This window comes from Pleurodeles waltl, chromosome 1_1 (assembly GCF_031143425.1).
Source record: "Pleurodeles waltl isolate 20211129_DDA chromosome 1_1, aPleWal1.hap1.20221129, whole genome shotgun sequence".
In the NCBI taxonomy this organism is placed as follows: Eukaryota; Metazoa; Chordata; class Amphibia; order Caudata; family Salamandridae; genus Pleurodeles; species Pleurodeles waltl.
In genome coordinates this window covers 852076235-852088744 of record NC_090436.1, presented here as the reverse complement: position 1 = coordinate 852088744, position 12510 = coordinate 852076235, and the positions used below count along the sequence as shown (strand labels likewise).

Genomic DNA, 12510 nt, shown 5'->3' with positions numbered 1-12510 from the left:
CCACTTACCCATTCACCTACATATTCATATTTATCAATTCACTCAGCCGTCCTCCACCGGTGTCGTTACAGAAGGAGGACAGCTGGGCTCGTTACTCCAGGCCCCCACTTACCAGGGGCCCAGCGCTCATGTTACAGTATGTATTTATGTAATTACAAGTAGGACTAACCTGTTTCTTAATGATGCCTCTAACGCTGCAACACCGCAAGGTTAGAACAAATACTATGGTTTCACTTTTTCCAGTCTGTTTCCTAAAAAAACGCTGCAACTAGGGTGAAAAACCAAAAAGGGTCTGCGAAACATCTGCCCCTCCACACCACTAAACTTCTGACATGCCTGTTCTCAGCAAGCCTCCTGTACACAACCTTATACCTTCACCCTGCACCCAATTTCATACACTCACTAATAAATAGCCAAACCGTTCGACTTTCTCAGTTTGTCTCCACTTTGCGGTCTGATGTTCAACCAGTGGCAGTTTTGCACCAATCTTTTTGTAATAGTCTAATCTTGTCTGTGCAATGCTGAAATAATAAAACCTTTCCAACAACGCATCTGGCGCCATTTCTATGCACAACTTCTTCCACCTGATGTTGCATTGAAACTTGTTGCTGACAATGCCCATGCGATGTTATACTTTTTTAAGCGGGCCAGGAGCTGATCCCATTATTTCAAGACACTGAAACAGGAGTCCCTTGCCCAGACGGCCCACCACAAGGATTCCCTTTTCCTGGACCCCTGGGCAAATTCTCCAGTGTTCTCTGCTTTCCGAAATCCCACACACCAATTATATGGGCTGTGTATAAGTTTTTAGTATGTCTCTGGGGAGTATAACACCTATTGCAGATGAATCGCTTTCATAACTTCCAAACTACAGAGCACGGTATACTTTAAAAATAGGTGTTCTTTAGAGCTGAATGTTTTCACAAGCTGATGATTTTGGCAGTGGAATCCACTGACTTGTAAAATGAAGGAACAAAGATAGCACATTACATGATGACTACATCATCCAAAATATCTCTCTCCTTCTAAAGGCGCAGCTCCCCTCCTTCTCTTCCTTCCACCCCAAACTCTCAATTCCTCCTGCATTTTAAGCAGTGCACGGACAGGACAATTTAGGACTGCATCTGCCATGCTCTGACAGCTAGGATTCAGGAATCACCCAATGAAGTTAGGGCGAGAGTAAGGTTTGCACAAACAGAATGATTTACCACAAAACCCAGGGCTATTGTCAGTTTCATTAATTTACTTCTCTGAAGTGGAATTGCAAACAAGTGACTTCGAAAATGTTAATCATTTCCTACTTTCCCTGCGGTTACGATCCTTAACGGATGAAAGGGTAAGCCACAAGCACAGAAGGGTGACCCAGGCTGGCAGATACAACTCCTGGGTACGTGTAACCAACAGGGCGCCGTGGCTGTTGCTAGCAGCTACATATACAGTGCTGGGGTGGCTGTGCTTGTTAAAATGAGTCTGATAGTTGTCAACTGAGCGCCATCGACCCCTCGAAGGATGAAACTGGTAAGTTTCAAAATTTTTCCTTAAGCGATCTGTTTTTAATAAGTAGCTGTGCCTGACTCTTACCTTGGTGCGAGTATTTTACCCTATGCACATTGATTTTTGTATCATTCTATCTGTCGTTGTTAAAACACATAAGAGCTAGATCACTTCTCTATATTATTCTTATTTGCCTACTTAACACAACAACATTTGATTACATTAGTATAACTCTTGAGCAGCGACTGTTATATGTGCTATATTTTGAAAACTGTGTTTTAAAGAGTTTATAAAAGTCTTTTTGAAACACACAATGTATTTTCTCAGGCATTTGCTGTAATAAGAGTACTGGGGCGAAATCCGGATGTTTGAAATAAAATAACAATTAAAACGCTCTGATTTGGGCCCGTGAGTGCATGCATTTCCATTAATCAATGAGTTGACAGTCCAGGACCTTCTTGACAAATACACATTGCTACCATTTGTGCAGGGCAATGTGACAGCAGAGAAGCATTTGCGCTTACCACTGAGGGGCATATTTATACTCCGTTTGCGCCGGAATTGCGTCGTTTTTTTTGACGCAATTTTGACGCAAAACTAACTCCATATTTATACTTTGGCGTTAGATGCGTCTAGCGCTAAAGTCCATGGAGTTTGCGTAATTTTTTAGCGTGGAAACCTACTTTGCGTTAATGAGATGCAAGGTAGGCGTTCCCGTCTAAAAAATCGACTCCGAGGCATGTGCGTCGGAATTATACTCCCGGGCAAAATTCACGCCCGGGAGTGGGCGGGTCAAAAAAAATGAAGTACGGCCGCTTTTGCACCGTTTTTTAGCACCTGCAAAAGGCAGGCGTTAAGGGACCTGTGGGCTCTGAAGGAGCCCAGAGGTGCCCTCCCATGCCCCCAGGGACACCCCCTGTCACCCTTGCCCACCCCAGGAGGACACCCAAGTGTGGATCGACCCATCCCAGGGACATTAAGGTAAGTTCAGGTAAGTCATTTTTTTATTTTTTTTTGTGGCATAGGGGGGCCTGATTTGTGCCCCCCTACATGCCACTATGCCCAATGACCATGCCCAGGGGACATAAGTCCCCTGGGCATGGCCATTGGGCAAGGGGGCATGACTCCTGTCTTTGCTAAGACAGGAGTCATTTCTATGGGGGTTGGGAATCGAAATAAATGGCGCAAATCGGGTTGAGGCGAAAAAATTGCCTCAACCTGACTTGCCCCATTTCTTGACGCCCAAGCCCCATATCCCCCTACGCCGGCGCTGCCTGGTGTACGTAGTTTTTTTACACGCACACCAGGCAGCGCCGGCGGCTAACGCCGGCTAACGTCATTGATTAAATACGGCGCCCACATGGTGCTTCAGAATGGCGTTAGCCGGCGCTAATTTTTTTGACGCAAAACTGCGTTAGCGCAGTTTTGCGTCAAAAAGTATAAATATGGCCCTGAAAATCTGTTTGCTATATAATCTCCTTCTATGTGCAACAATTTGCTCCTCAGTTTCCCGCTAATAATGTACCCTTGATTCATACACGTGTGTCGAGAATTTCACCAGTGCAGATTTGAGGAAAACATATCAGAGTTGTTATTCGTTTTAACAACAGATAAATTTTGCTTTCTTTTATAAAGTACACTGTTGTAAGTGCATGTAAAAAAACTTTTTTTGCTGTGCACTTGGCCAAGTGTAAATTCCTTGTACAACACTTGAGTCAGACACAAAGAATCTGCGAAGGTGGGTACTTTTTGTATTACAGTGAAGCTGAACACCTGTTATGGCAAGATAACTGTTAGCTTTTCTGCACTGCTTTCCTATTTTCTCTTTGTTTAATTTTCTCTAGCTTTAAATCTATTAGTTTTATATAACTGAAATGATACCATAGTGTTAATTTGATGCCACTGCTGGATCTTGATATGCCTGTGCCTACATATATTTAGCTGTTCTAAGTTTATTTGATTTACTCCTTATGTTGCATGTCAATTTGAGAAAGGAAATATGGATCGGCATCTGCATAACAGTCTACCTGCACAGGGGGCATTTTGTAAACAAAAGAACGTTTGGGAAATGACAGGATTTAAAAGTGTGTGTGTTTATGGTACATAGTTGACTGCTTCAATACACCTGCCTCAGAAATGCCTTTTTTATTATGGTTCAGATGAATGTACCTTAAATACACAAGCTTCCTCAGGATGTTTAAAAAATAGCGTTAAGCATTGGAAATATTCATCCACTAGACCGGATTTGCTCTTGGGCAACCCAGACCCAGCCCTTGCTGTCCCTGGCTCAGAGAGAATGGGGGACAGAAAGTAAGCAGGGCTTTAAACAACAAAGGGAAGATTTACACATTTTTCACGCAGTGCTGGCAGCAAGCAAAGCTGCTGCACTGCAATGCATGAAAGGGAGAGAGCAGAAATGCGCCATATCAACTGAGATATGGCGCATTTCTACTGCCTCCAAGCGCTGGCGCACTGTGTGCTGCGTAGTGCCAACGCAGGTGCAGGCAGGATTCTTTTTGTGCTAGAAGGGCCACTTTCCTGCACTAAAACAATCCTTAACCGCGTTTTTATCTTTCTATATGTGCTGCAAAATGCAGCACACGTGAAAAGAGGAAATAACGAGGAGAACTAAACATATTTCTCCTTGTCACGTCTCACCGCGGAAGCTATACCTTTTTGTTGATTCATTTTTTTCTATCTTTTGGAAACAATTTAAGAAAGCTTGGCTGTAATTTTCTTTCAAGTTCAAATCAATAATTTTTTGATCTATTGTCACGGGCCCCTAAAAGGAGTGTGGCCCATAGGCCAGTGCCTACTTTGCCTATTTGGTAATCCTGCACTGCCAGGTAGGGATAGAGGGTGGGGAGATCCACAGGCACAGCGCCTGCCACATCCCAACCAGCCCCATACACTGCTCAAACCCTCTTGAAAGGGTAAAGATGAATCAAATGAAGGTGTTCTAGGTCACAAAATTATCCCTATCTGGCATAATTATCTTCCAACATGTCCCTCATGCTTTTGCTGCATAATAAGGTTTAAGCAGTGGGCATTTGTGCATTCCATGTGGCCGCTGCCCCTTAAGAAAAGAGGACAAAGAGGGTTACCCAGGGCTCGCCTGGCTATTTAAACTGCTTACCCTTCTCCCCTGATGCCAAGGGCCTCGTTTACTGAGCCTTTTTGTTGCGTAAAAACACAAGGACAGAAATGCGCCGTATCTATAAGATACAGCGCATTCCAGCCCTTGTCCCCTGCACTGGTGCCCAAATTGCTCCCTAGGGCCAATGCAGCCACCCTTGCAGCATGGTGCAAGTATGCCTGCTTTGCAGGGATGACTGTTTATGTGCAGGAAGGGACACCTTTCTGCACATAAACAATCGTTGATGATGTTTTCCTCTTTCTATGTGTGCTGTAGAATGCAGCACACCTAGAAAGGGGAAATAGCAGGGAGAAATACTGTTATTTCTCCCCATTGCACCACTTTAATGGCATCCCCGAGGTGGCGCAGAAATCTTATGCATTCCCAGCCTTGTAAATCTGGGAATGTGTCCGATTTTGTCAGGATTACATGGATGGTGCGTGGGCTCACCCATAGCAACACTCTTTGAACGCCCCTTTAACGCATTGTTATGCGTGAAAGCAGTCCATATTTATAAGGCCATGAAAAGCCACACAAGGTGGCTTTGCATGGCCTTGTAAATATGAGCCGGTACACTGCGCCACTGGAGCATCAATAAAAATGACGCTCATGTTGCGCATTGTGCTGCTAGGTCCTCGTAAATGATGCCCAAGCTTTTCAGGCCAGAAGGGGTGCCTTCAAAGAGGTGGTGGGCAGATGTAGAAATGGTAACTTTGCATGGTGTGATGAGTCAAACGTCCACTCCTCCATGATGTAACATCATTCCCCTAAAGAGACAAGACTAACGTCACCTCTCCAAGATTCACAGGAGGCACTTGCTAGGATGTTTGTACCTGGCAGGCAGCACAGGGTTAATCCTCTTGTCAGCTGGGTGCCTTGCAACACCTGACATGACTAGTTTTGGTTTGCTTTGCCCTGGACGGTGATGCTATTATGCCACACCATTAGAAATGTTGAGCTTAGAGCATTTCTTAGGAGTGCATGTGCGAAGAAGTAAAAAAGTGCTTTGCTTACTTTGCAATTTTATTGCTTACTTGAATGCGGGTAATATTCTGAAAATTAAAAAAAGTAAATCCAGTGGCATGAAGGGTAGATTAGTTGCTCTTTCTGAAATGCCACCTTCCACAGTCTCTGAACTGAAATACTACTTTCCACTTGTCCTCCTTTTTAATATGCTGTGCTGTAGGAGGGACTGCCACTTTGCCTCTTGCTCTGATGTGTTGCCCTGCTGCCTTGCCTCTTAATTTAAGCCTGACTTCTCTGTGCCAAGCCCCCAGAGTGTGAGCACAGGTGAATTTAGGGTCTATACCTGACTTACCCTAACTTGGATTGTGATCCCTACTTGGACAGGGTGCATACTTATGCCATCTAGAGACCCAGTTTCTAACAGTACCCCTTAACTTCCTTGCGATCACTGACCTCGAAATAGCAAGGAATTGCAACACAGAGAAAGTAAACAGGGCTCTGAGAGCTCTGTTTCTCTTCTATTATTCCCAGCCATTTTCAGAACCCTAGCCCCTCATTACCAAATAGATGGCCTTTAAGGGATTAAGGCCCATATTTATACTTTTTTTGCACTGCATTTGCATCATTTTTTGACAAAAAATGTCGCAAACTTACAAAATACAACTGTATTTTGTAAGTTTGCACTGCTTTTGGATCACAAAATTACCCACATGTGGTGCAAAAAAAGTGTAAATATGGGCATAAGCATCAGATGTAGGAAATTTCCATTCACAAACGGTGGTCAGAAATTTATTTTGGATTTTTTGTGTACGGAAAATCATTTTATGAACTCATCTGGGTACTAATAGGTTAGTTCACAAAATTCCAAATCATAGTAGGTTGCAATCCAACCTACCTCATGCATTTCCATGAGATAGGTCGCAAACTGTGACTAGCTGTAATCGGATGTCAGTACAGGGATGGTAGCCTCCTGTGGTCTGCAGATGACCATGCCTGTAATTACATTTAATTGAAGTAATTGTTTTTTAAAGCAGCCTACTTTCCTCATAGGAAATGGCAGTGTACTTAAAAAGAAAAAGGCCACTGCCTGGTCCCCAGCTATTCCTTTTTACACTCTGAAAGAAGAAAGTGTTTCAAGGGGACCCTTTCAGTTTTGCAAATATGTTACCAACTGAACTTGGGAGCTTGTAGTTTTTCAGTGTTATGTGCCATTTATAAATACCATAACACTTAGTTTTTGGAAGGGGCATCCTAAACACCAGTTTCCAATAGTGATTCCTTTGCCTTTCTAAACCCATTTTGTAATTCGGTAGGATGTTACTGAATTGCAAGATGTGTTTAGTACATTTATAAAAGCAATTTTGTGGTTGCAAATCCTGTGATTTTGTGAATCAGTGTCTGTGTAACTGCAAGTTGGCTTTGTAAGGCTGGCTCTAAGTGTGGTGCAATCGTGGAAAAGTCCACCATTTCTTCTCACAAATAAATTCCTCACAGCCTCTTAGTTGATGTTGAAGACGAAGGGAGAGGCACACAGTGAGTGCTTTTTCTCCATCTGGAACAGCAGATGGAGGAAAGGAAACGCAAAAGCCCACAAGTCTGATTGCAGTTTTGTACTTGATGCTTCAGTGTCTCAACTAAGCCTGTCATAGGCTCAAGGTGTGTTTTTACTAGAAGAAGCCTAGTGAGCATCTACAGCTCCCTTTCACATATATTTTCTCAGTGCTCAGTTTGAGGCAGCGGTTGCAGGTGAGGTCCACCAGGACTCATTTTTGGGGAACAGCACTTATTTTTCCTCATCAGACTTTTAGCTAGAGCAAGAGGTGTAAAGCATACATGGGTGAAAGCAGGAATAAGAAAGAGACAGACACAATGCAACAAAGAGAGGAAGTAGGGATGAAAAATTCTTCAAGAGTGAGATGGAGACTCAGGGAGTGTTTGGTTGTGTATTAAAGAGGATCTAAAGTGGAATAAAGACTATGCAGTCTTGGTATTCGGCACCCCGACCTTTGATAGCACCAGCCACAGGCTTCTGAGCAGAACTTTGAGCCCCGGCACTCATTCTTTTCCAAATTAAGTACTGTTTTTTTTCATTGAGAGAAATTTGAACAGGTGAAGCAGTGTGTTTTGTGTACAAGGTTGCACTTTGAGCTCTTCGTTGGCCTGAGGTCTGAGTATAATATGTGCACGGAGGCCTCAGAGAGCCTTCAGACACTTTGACTTTCTTCAGTAAATGGACAAATCAATGCCATTTGAAAAGGAGCTGTTGGACAGTGAGAATGACGATTAAATGCACGAGGAAATAGGCCCACAGGTCCCCTAACGCCTGCCCTGACCCAGGCGTTAAATAATGGTGCAAAGCAAGCTTTGCACCATTTTTTGATCCCTCCCCCCGTGCGTGATTATAGCACTGGGGGATAAATATGGCGCTAAGGCCATAGAGTCATTTTTTGCATGTGAACACCTACCTTGCATCTCATGGCGCAAGGTAGGTTTCCACGTCCAAAAAATGACTGTAACTCCATAACATAACATAATAGAAATATGGAGTTAGTTTTGCACTGAATCTGCATTAAAAAATTAGGCAAATGAGGCGCAAAACAAGTATAAATATGCCCGGTAGTCCCATGTCCTGCGGATAACTATAAAAAAAACATAAGGGGCAAAGCAGTGCTAGCACACCGGGACCAAAATATATATTTTTAAAAAATCATTGTTCCTACAGGGCTCCTATGGGATAGCATATTTAAAAAAAAAAAAAAGAAAGAGCCCTATGGGTTTTTAAATATAATCATAAGTATAACTGCTGAATTTCTATGGTTTTGTGTAAGTAGATTCAGAGCTTAACTATAACGTCCCTGTAACCTTTGATTTTTTTCAGTGAATTTCTATCTGTTTTTTAACATAAAGTAATTTTAATTACAATACGTGAAACCAACCACTGCCGTCCCTGGCCTTCGGCCGTGTATTTACTGGAGGTTGGACGCAGGGCCTGGCCACCTATAACCACCCAACCTTGCGTCACGCACAGCGTTTGGCTGTGCGTGGCTTGGGTTGACTATCCCCCCATAACACACCCCCAAAAAAAGGGGGGGGGGGACTGGGCACATACACCCTAACACCTTTGCCTTGGTCTTGGACCCTGCCAGGGCTAAAAAGTGTTTTTTTGTAATTTTTGGTAAAATTCACATTTGGATTTTGCTGAAAATAAAAAAAAGGGCGCTTATTATTAGTTTTGCCCCTGGGTGGGCCACACTTCGGGGCATGGCCAACTTAATAACAAAGGTGTGATTTGGCATTCTGTAAACCCTGGGGACCACCACCTCCCTCGAGCTATATTTTAAAATATACTGGGGACTGCCTGGAACCCCCCCTGGGCCCCAGGGACCTCCACCTCCCTGGGGCTACATAATTTAAAAGACTAGGAGGGGCTGCATGGACCTCTTACATATTTTTTAAATATACCTGGGGAGGTGGTGGCCCAAGGGGCCCAGGGGTGTCCGGATGCCCCGCATATATTTCTAACTGAAGCCCCGGGAAGGTGGTGGTCCCCCCGGCTCAGGGTGTCTGTGTGGTTCCCCTGCATAAATTCATTAGTGGAGCCCGGGGAGGTGGTGGTCCCTGGGACCAGGGATACTTCTGGGCCCCTGCATATTTTGCTGCTTAAGCCCCGGGGAAGTGGTGGGCTTTAATAAGCTCTAGGAGGGGCCCTGTGCCCCCACTCCTTAATACAATGGCAATGCCCCCAGAACCTGGCTCACCCGGGGGTAAAATAACTTAGAAAGGCAGACGACCTCATTTTTAAAAACATTCTCAGAGAAATCCACAGATCCAACCATGGATTTCTCTGTGAATTAAATTTTTAAAAACTTTATAGCCCTCACAGTTCCCATGGGGACCCCGGGACCAAGGTTAGGAGGTTACGGTAAACATACCCTGCCCTCTTTCTTTTTCTAAACTTTTTTTTGTGGGCTTGGCTATAGCTGAGTCACAAAATGGCTGCCAACACTTTTGTTTGAAGTGTTGGCAGCCAGTCAGATCTCAGCATTAGGTCTCCCTGGATCCACGCCCTTAGATATACAGATATACTTTTCCTTTAATATCTTGAAAACTACTGAACGGATTCACACCAAGTGAAAAAAGAGTGATCTGTGGACCAAAAGCTACCTTTTTGCAAAATTTGGTGTCATCCTGTTCAGCAATTCAGGCTGCAGGCGTGTCTAAATTGTCTATGATAATTAATATGAGAAACACTTATTTTGCCCCCTCCCTTTTCTCGGTCCCCACTTGATGGATCATCCCAAAACTCCCCAAAAAGTCCCTAGAGGACACCTTTTTAGGAAAAACTTTAAAGATTCATCAAAGGGTGCCAAAGATATAGGCAAGTCAAAAAATGTTTTTTGTATGGAAACTAGGTCCTAACTATAATAGTAAATATAAATATAAATTAGATTTACTAGTATAAATATAAATAGTATTTATTTGTCATCTTCTTAAAAAAATGCCAAATGTTCTGTAATAGCATAAACATAATCTTCCTTTTCCACTTCCTGTACATTAATTCAGCTTTTCCTCCTGAATTAGGAAACAATTGACTTCACAATCCTACAATACAACTATGTGAAAGAGTAGAATTTGAGTTTGTACCTTACTGGTTACAAATATACCAAAGTGAAAGTAGATTAACTACATGAACATTTGGTACACTAGAGGCTTGCATTTTGAAATAAAGATATCAGCGCATGCAGTCTTCTTGATGAAAAGGAAGGATACCTTAATACATGAGCCCTGATGCTCAACTGAGATGGGAGCAAAGTAATGTTAGACATGAAGTTCTATGACCACATAAGTATTTGTGAGGTTTCCGCATCATCCCCGTTCTTGGTTTTACATATGTGGTTTGATGCCGTGAAGAAGGTGTCTCTCCGAAACATGCGCCAGCACAAAAACAGGAACCACACTGTACATGTATATAGCTAGTACACAGCGTTGATATTACCAAGTTAAAACTCTTTGTAGCTTGAAACTAAATGAATGAAGAAAATATGTAAGTATTACGTAATTATAGGAAGATTTTTTTGTCCATAAATATGTTTATTAATGACATAGATATATGCAACTACAGGAAGAAATAATATGATTCACAAAGGGTATACAATGGCATATTTTGAATGACTAATTGTTCGAGCAACAGAAGTTACTTGTATCCTGATAGGTTGTTAGCTGGAGAGTGTATGGTATGTATGAGGAGTGAATGTGTGCGATGTTTCTTTTAAGAAGGGATGAATGTACAGGAAGTGAGAATGGAAGATTATGTCTTTGTTATCACAAAATGTTGGACTTTTTTTTGTAAAAGAATCACAAAAAAATTAATATATTAATATATTTTGCATAGAAGGAATAAATAAAAACAAAGAGGAAATTTTGATTAATATTATGACTCTATGTAAAATTACATTAGTATATGAAATAGACTAAACAAGTGTGAAGGATTTCATTAGGTTCATATATCCGAATGGAGGGGGTATTTTAGTCCAATTTTAAGTAATAATTCTGAAAATACCACTTTTAGACAGGGTGCCATTTTCTTGTCCTAATCATTTGGGGCCTGCAGCTTGTGTCCTGTGTCACATGACTATGAATAGCCTGGAAGTTGATTATTGTGTATTTTTCCAGACAGTAAGACAAAGGGGGACTAGATGTTGGCAGGTTGGGCTATCCTGACGGTCATGGTTGGGAAAGAGTTGTTCCCTGCCCCATTTACATTTCAGCGGCTGTCTCCGGCACACGTACAAAGGAACTTGACACCAGTCTTTTGTCACCCTAGACTACTTGAAGCCTGGGCAGGGGAAGGAAGGAACTTTCCAGAACTAGATGTGGAAGTGGCCTAGAAGATTACCCCACTTCAGACTGTTACAAGGTATACATTTTGGGCCCTCAGACCAACTCTTCAGTGCACTCCTGGATGTACGGAAGAGTACACAAGGACTGTCTTGTTCCCCAGAGAACTGCTCTGCTGCTAGAGGCTTGCCTAGACCCCCAGATGAATGCTCTGTTGCTACCTGAGGACTGCCCTGCTGCTACAGTCCTGCCTGGACCCCCAGAAGACTGCCCTGCTGCTTGAAGGTCTCCATACTACAGGAGAACTGAACCATCTCCTTGTTCCTATAAGGCCTGACTGACTCCAAAGGTCAGTTGGCTAACAGCCTGTTCTGAGCTAGAGGGATGCAACAAGTTACTGACCAGTGGCTTCATCAGAACCAATGCAGCATGTTGCATCTTGATGCAAGTCTACCCATCACAGGGTCCTGACAGGTGGCTTCATAGAAAGCAGTCCAGCTTGATGAATCTCGATGCAAGTCTCGGTATCGTTAGCTCCTCACTGGCATCTTCATCAGAACTGCAGCGCACCGCACCTCAACGTACCTTGACACCGGATTTCACATTAAAGCTCCTTATCTGCGGTTTCAACAGCACTGACTCACTGCAGTGCATCTTGATGCAAGCCTGTGCATCATAGACCCCAACAGTAGCTTCATTGGCTCAATGCAGCGCAACATAGCTCAACACCAAACCTCGTCTCTCAGATCCTCATCATCAGCTTCATCTACACTGACTCAGTGAGATGCATCTTGTTGCAGAACCTTGCATCACAGCTCCTGTACAATGGCTCTAGCAACATTCATGCAGTGCAACACAGGCCAAAGGAGACCTCACATCCAAACTCCAAGGGCACAGGTACTGTCTTCAGTGAACCAAATTCGTCCTGCATCCAGTTCATGCTCCACAGCCTGAGTTTATCCTGGTCCAGTGTGACCAGATAACTGCAGTTGGCCCTTTGCGCTTCTACACACTTTTTTTAACCTGATTCTTTTAAATTGCAGATCTCCAGTTCTACTGATTGTAACATTTTTGGT

General features: G+C 43.1%; 1 protein-coding gene across 1 annotated transcript in view; it reads left to right on the top strand.

Moving 5' to 3' along the window:
- Nucleotides 1-1408: 1408 nt before the first annotated feature.
- TRPM6 (transient receptor potential cation channel subfamily M member 6) overlaps nucleotides 1409-12510 on the top strand; it is a 1083502-nt gene continuing 1072400 nt past the window's right edge. The window contains exon 1 of the mRNA XM_069229129.1: nucleotides 1409-1518. Coding sequence (XP_069085230.1) covers nucleotides 1510-1518 — 9 coding nt within the window. The 5' untranslated portion in view covers nucleotides 1409-1509. The remainder of the gene's footprint in view (nucleotides 1519-12510) is intronic.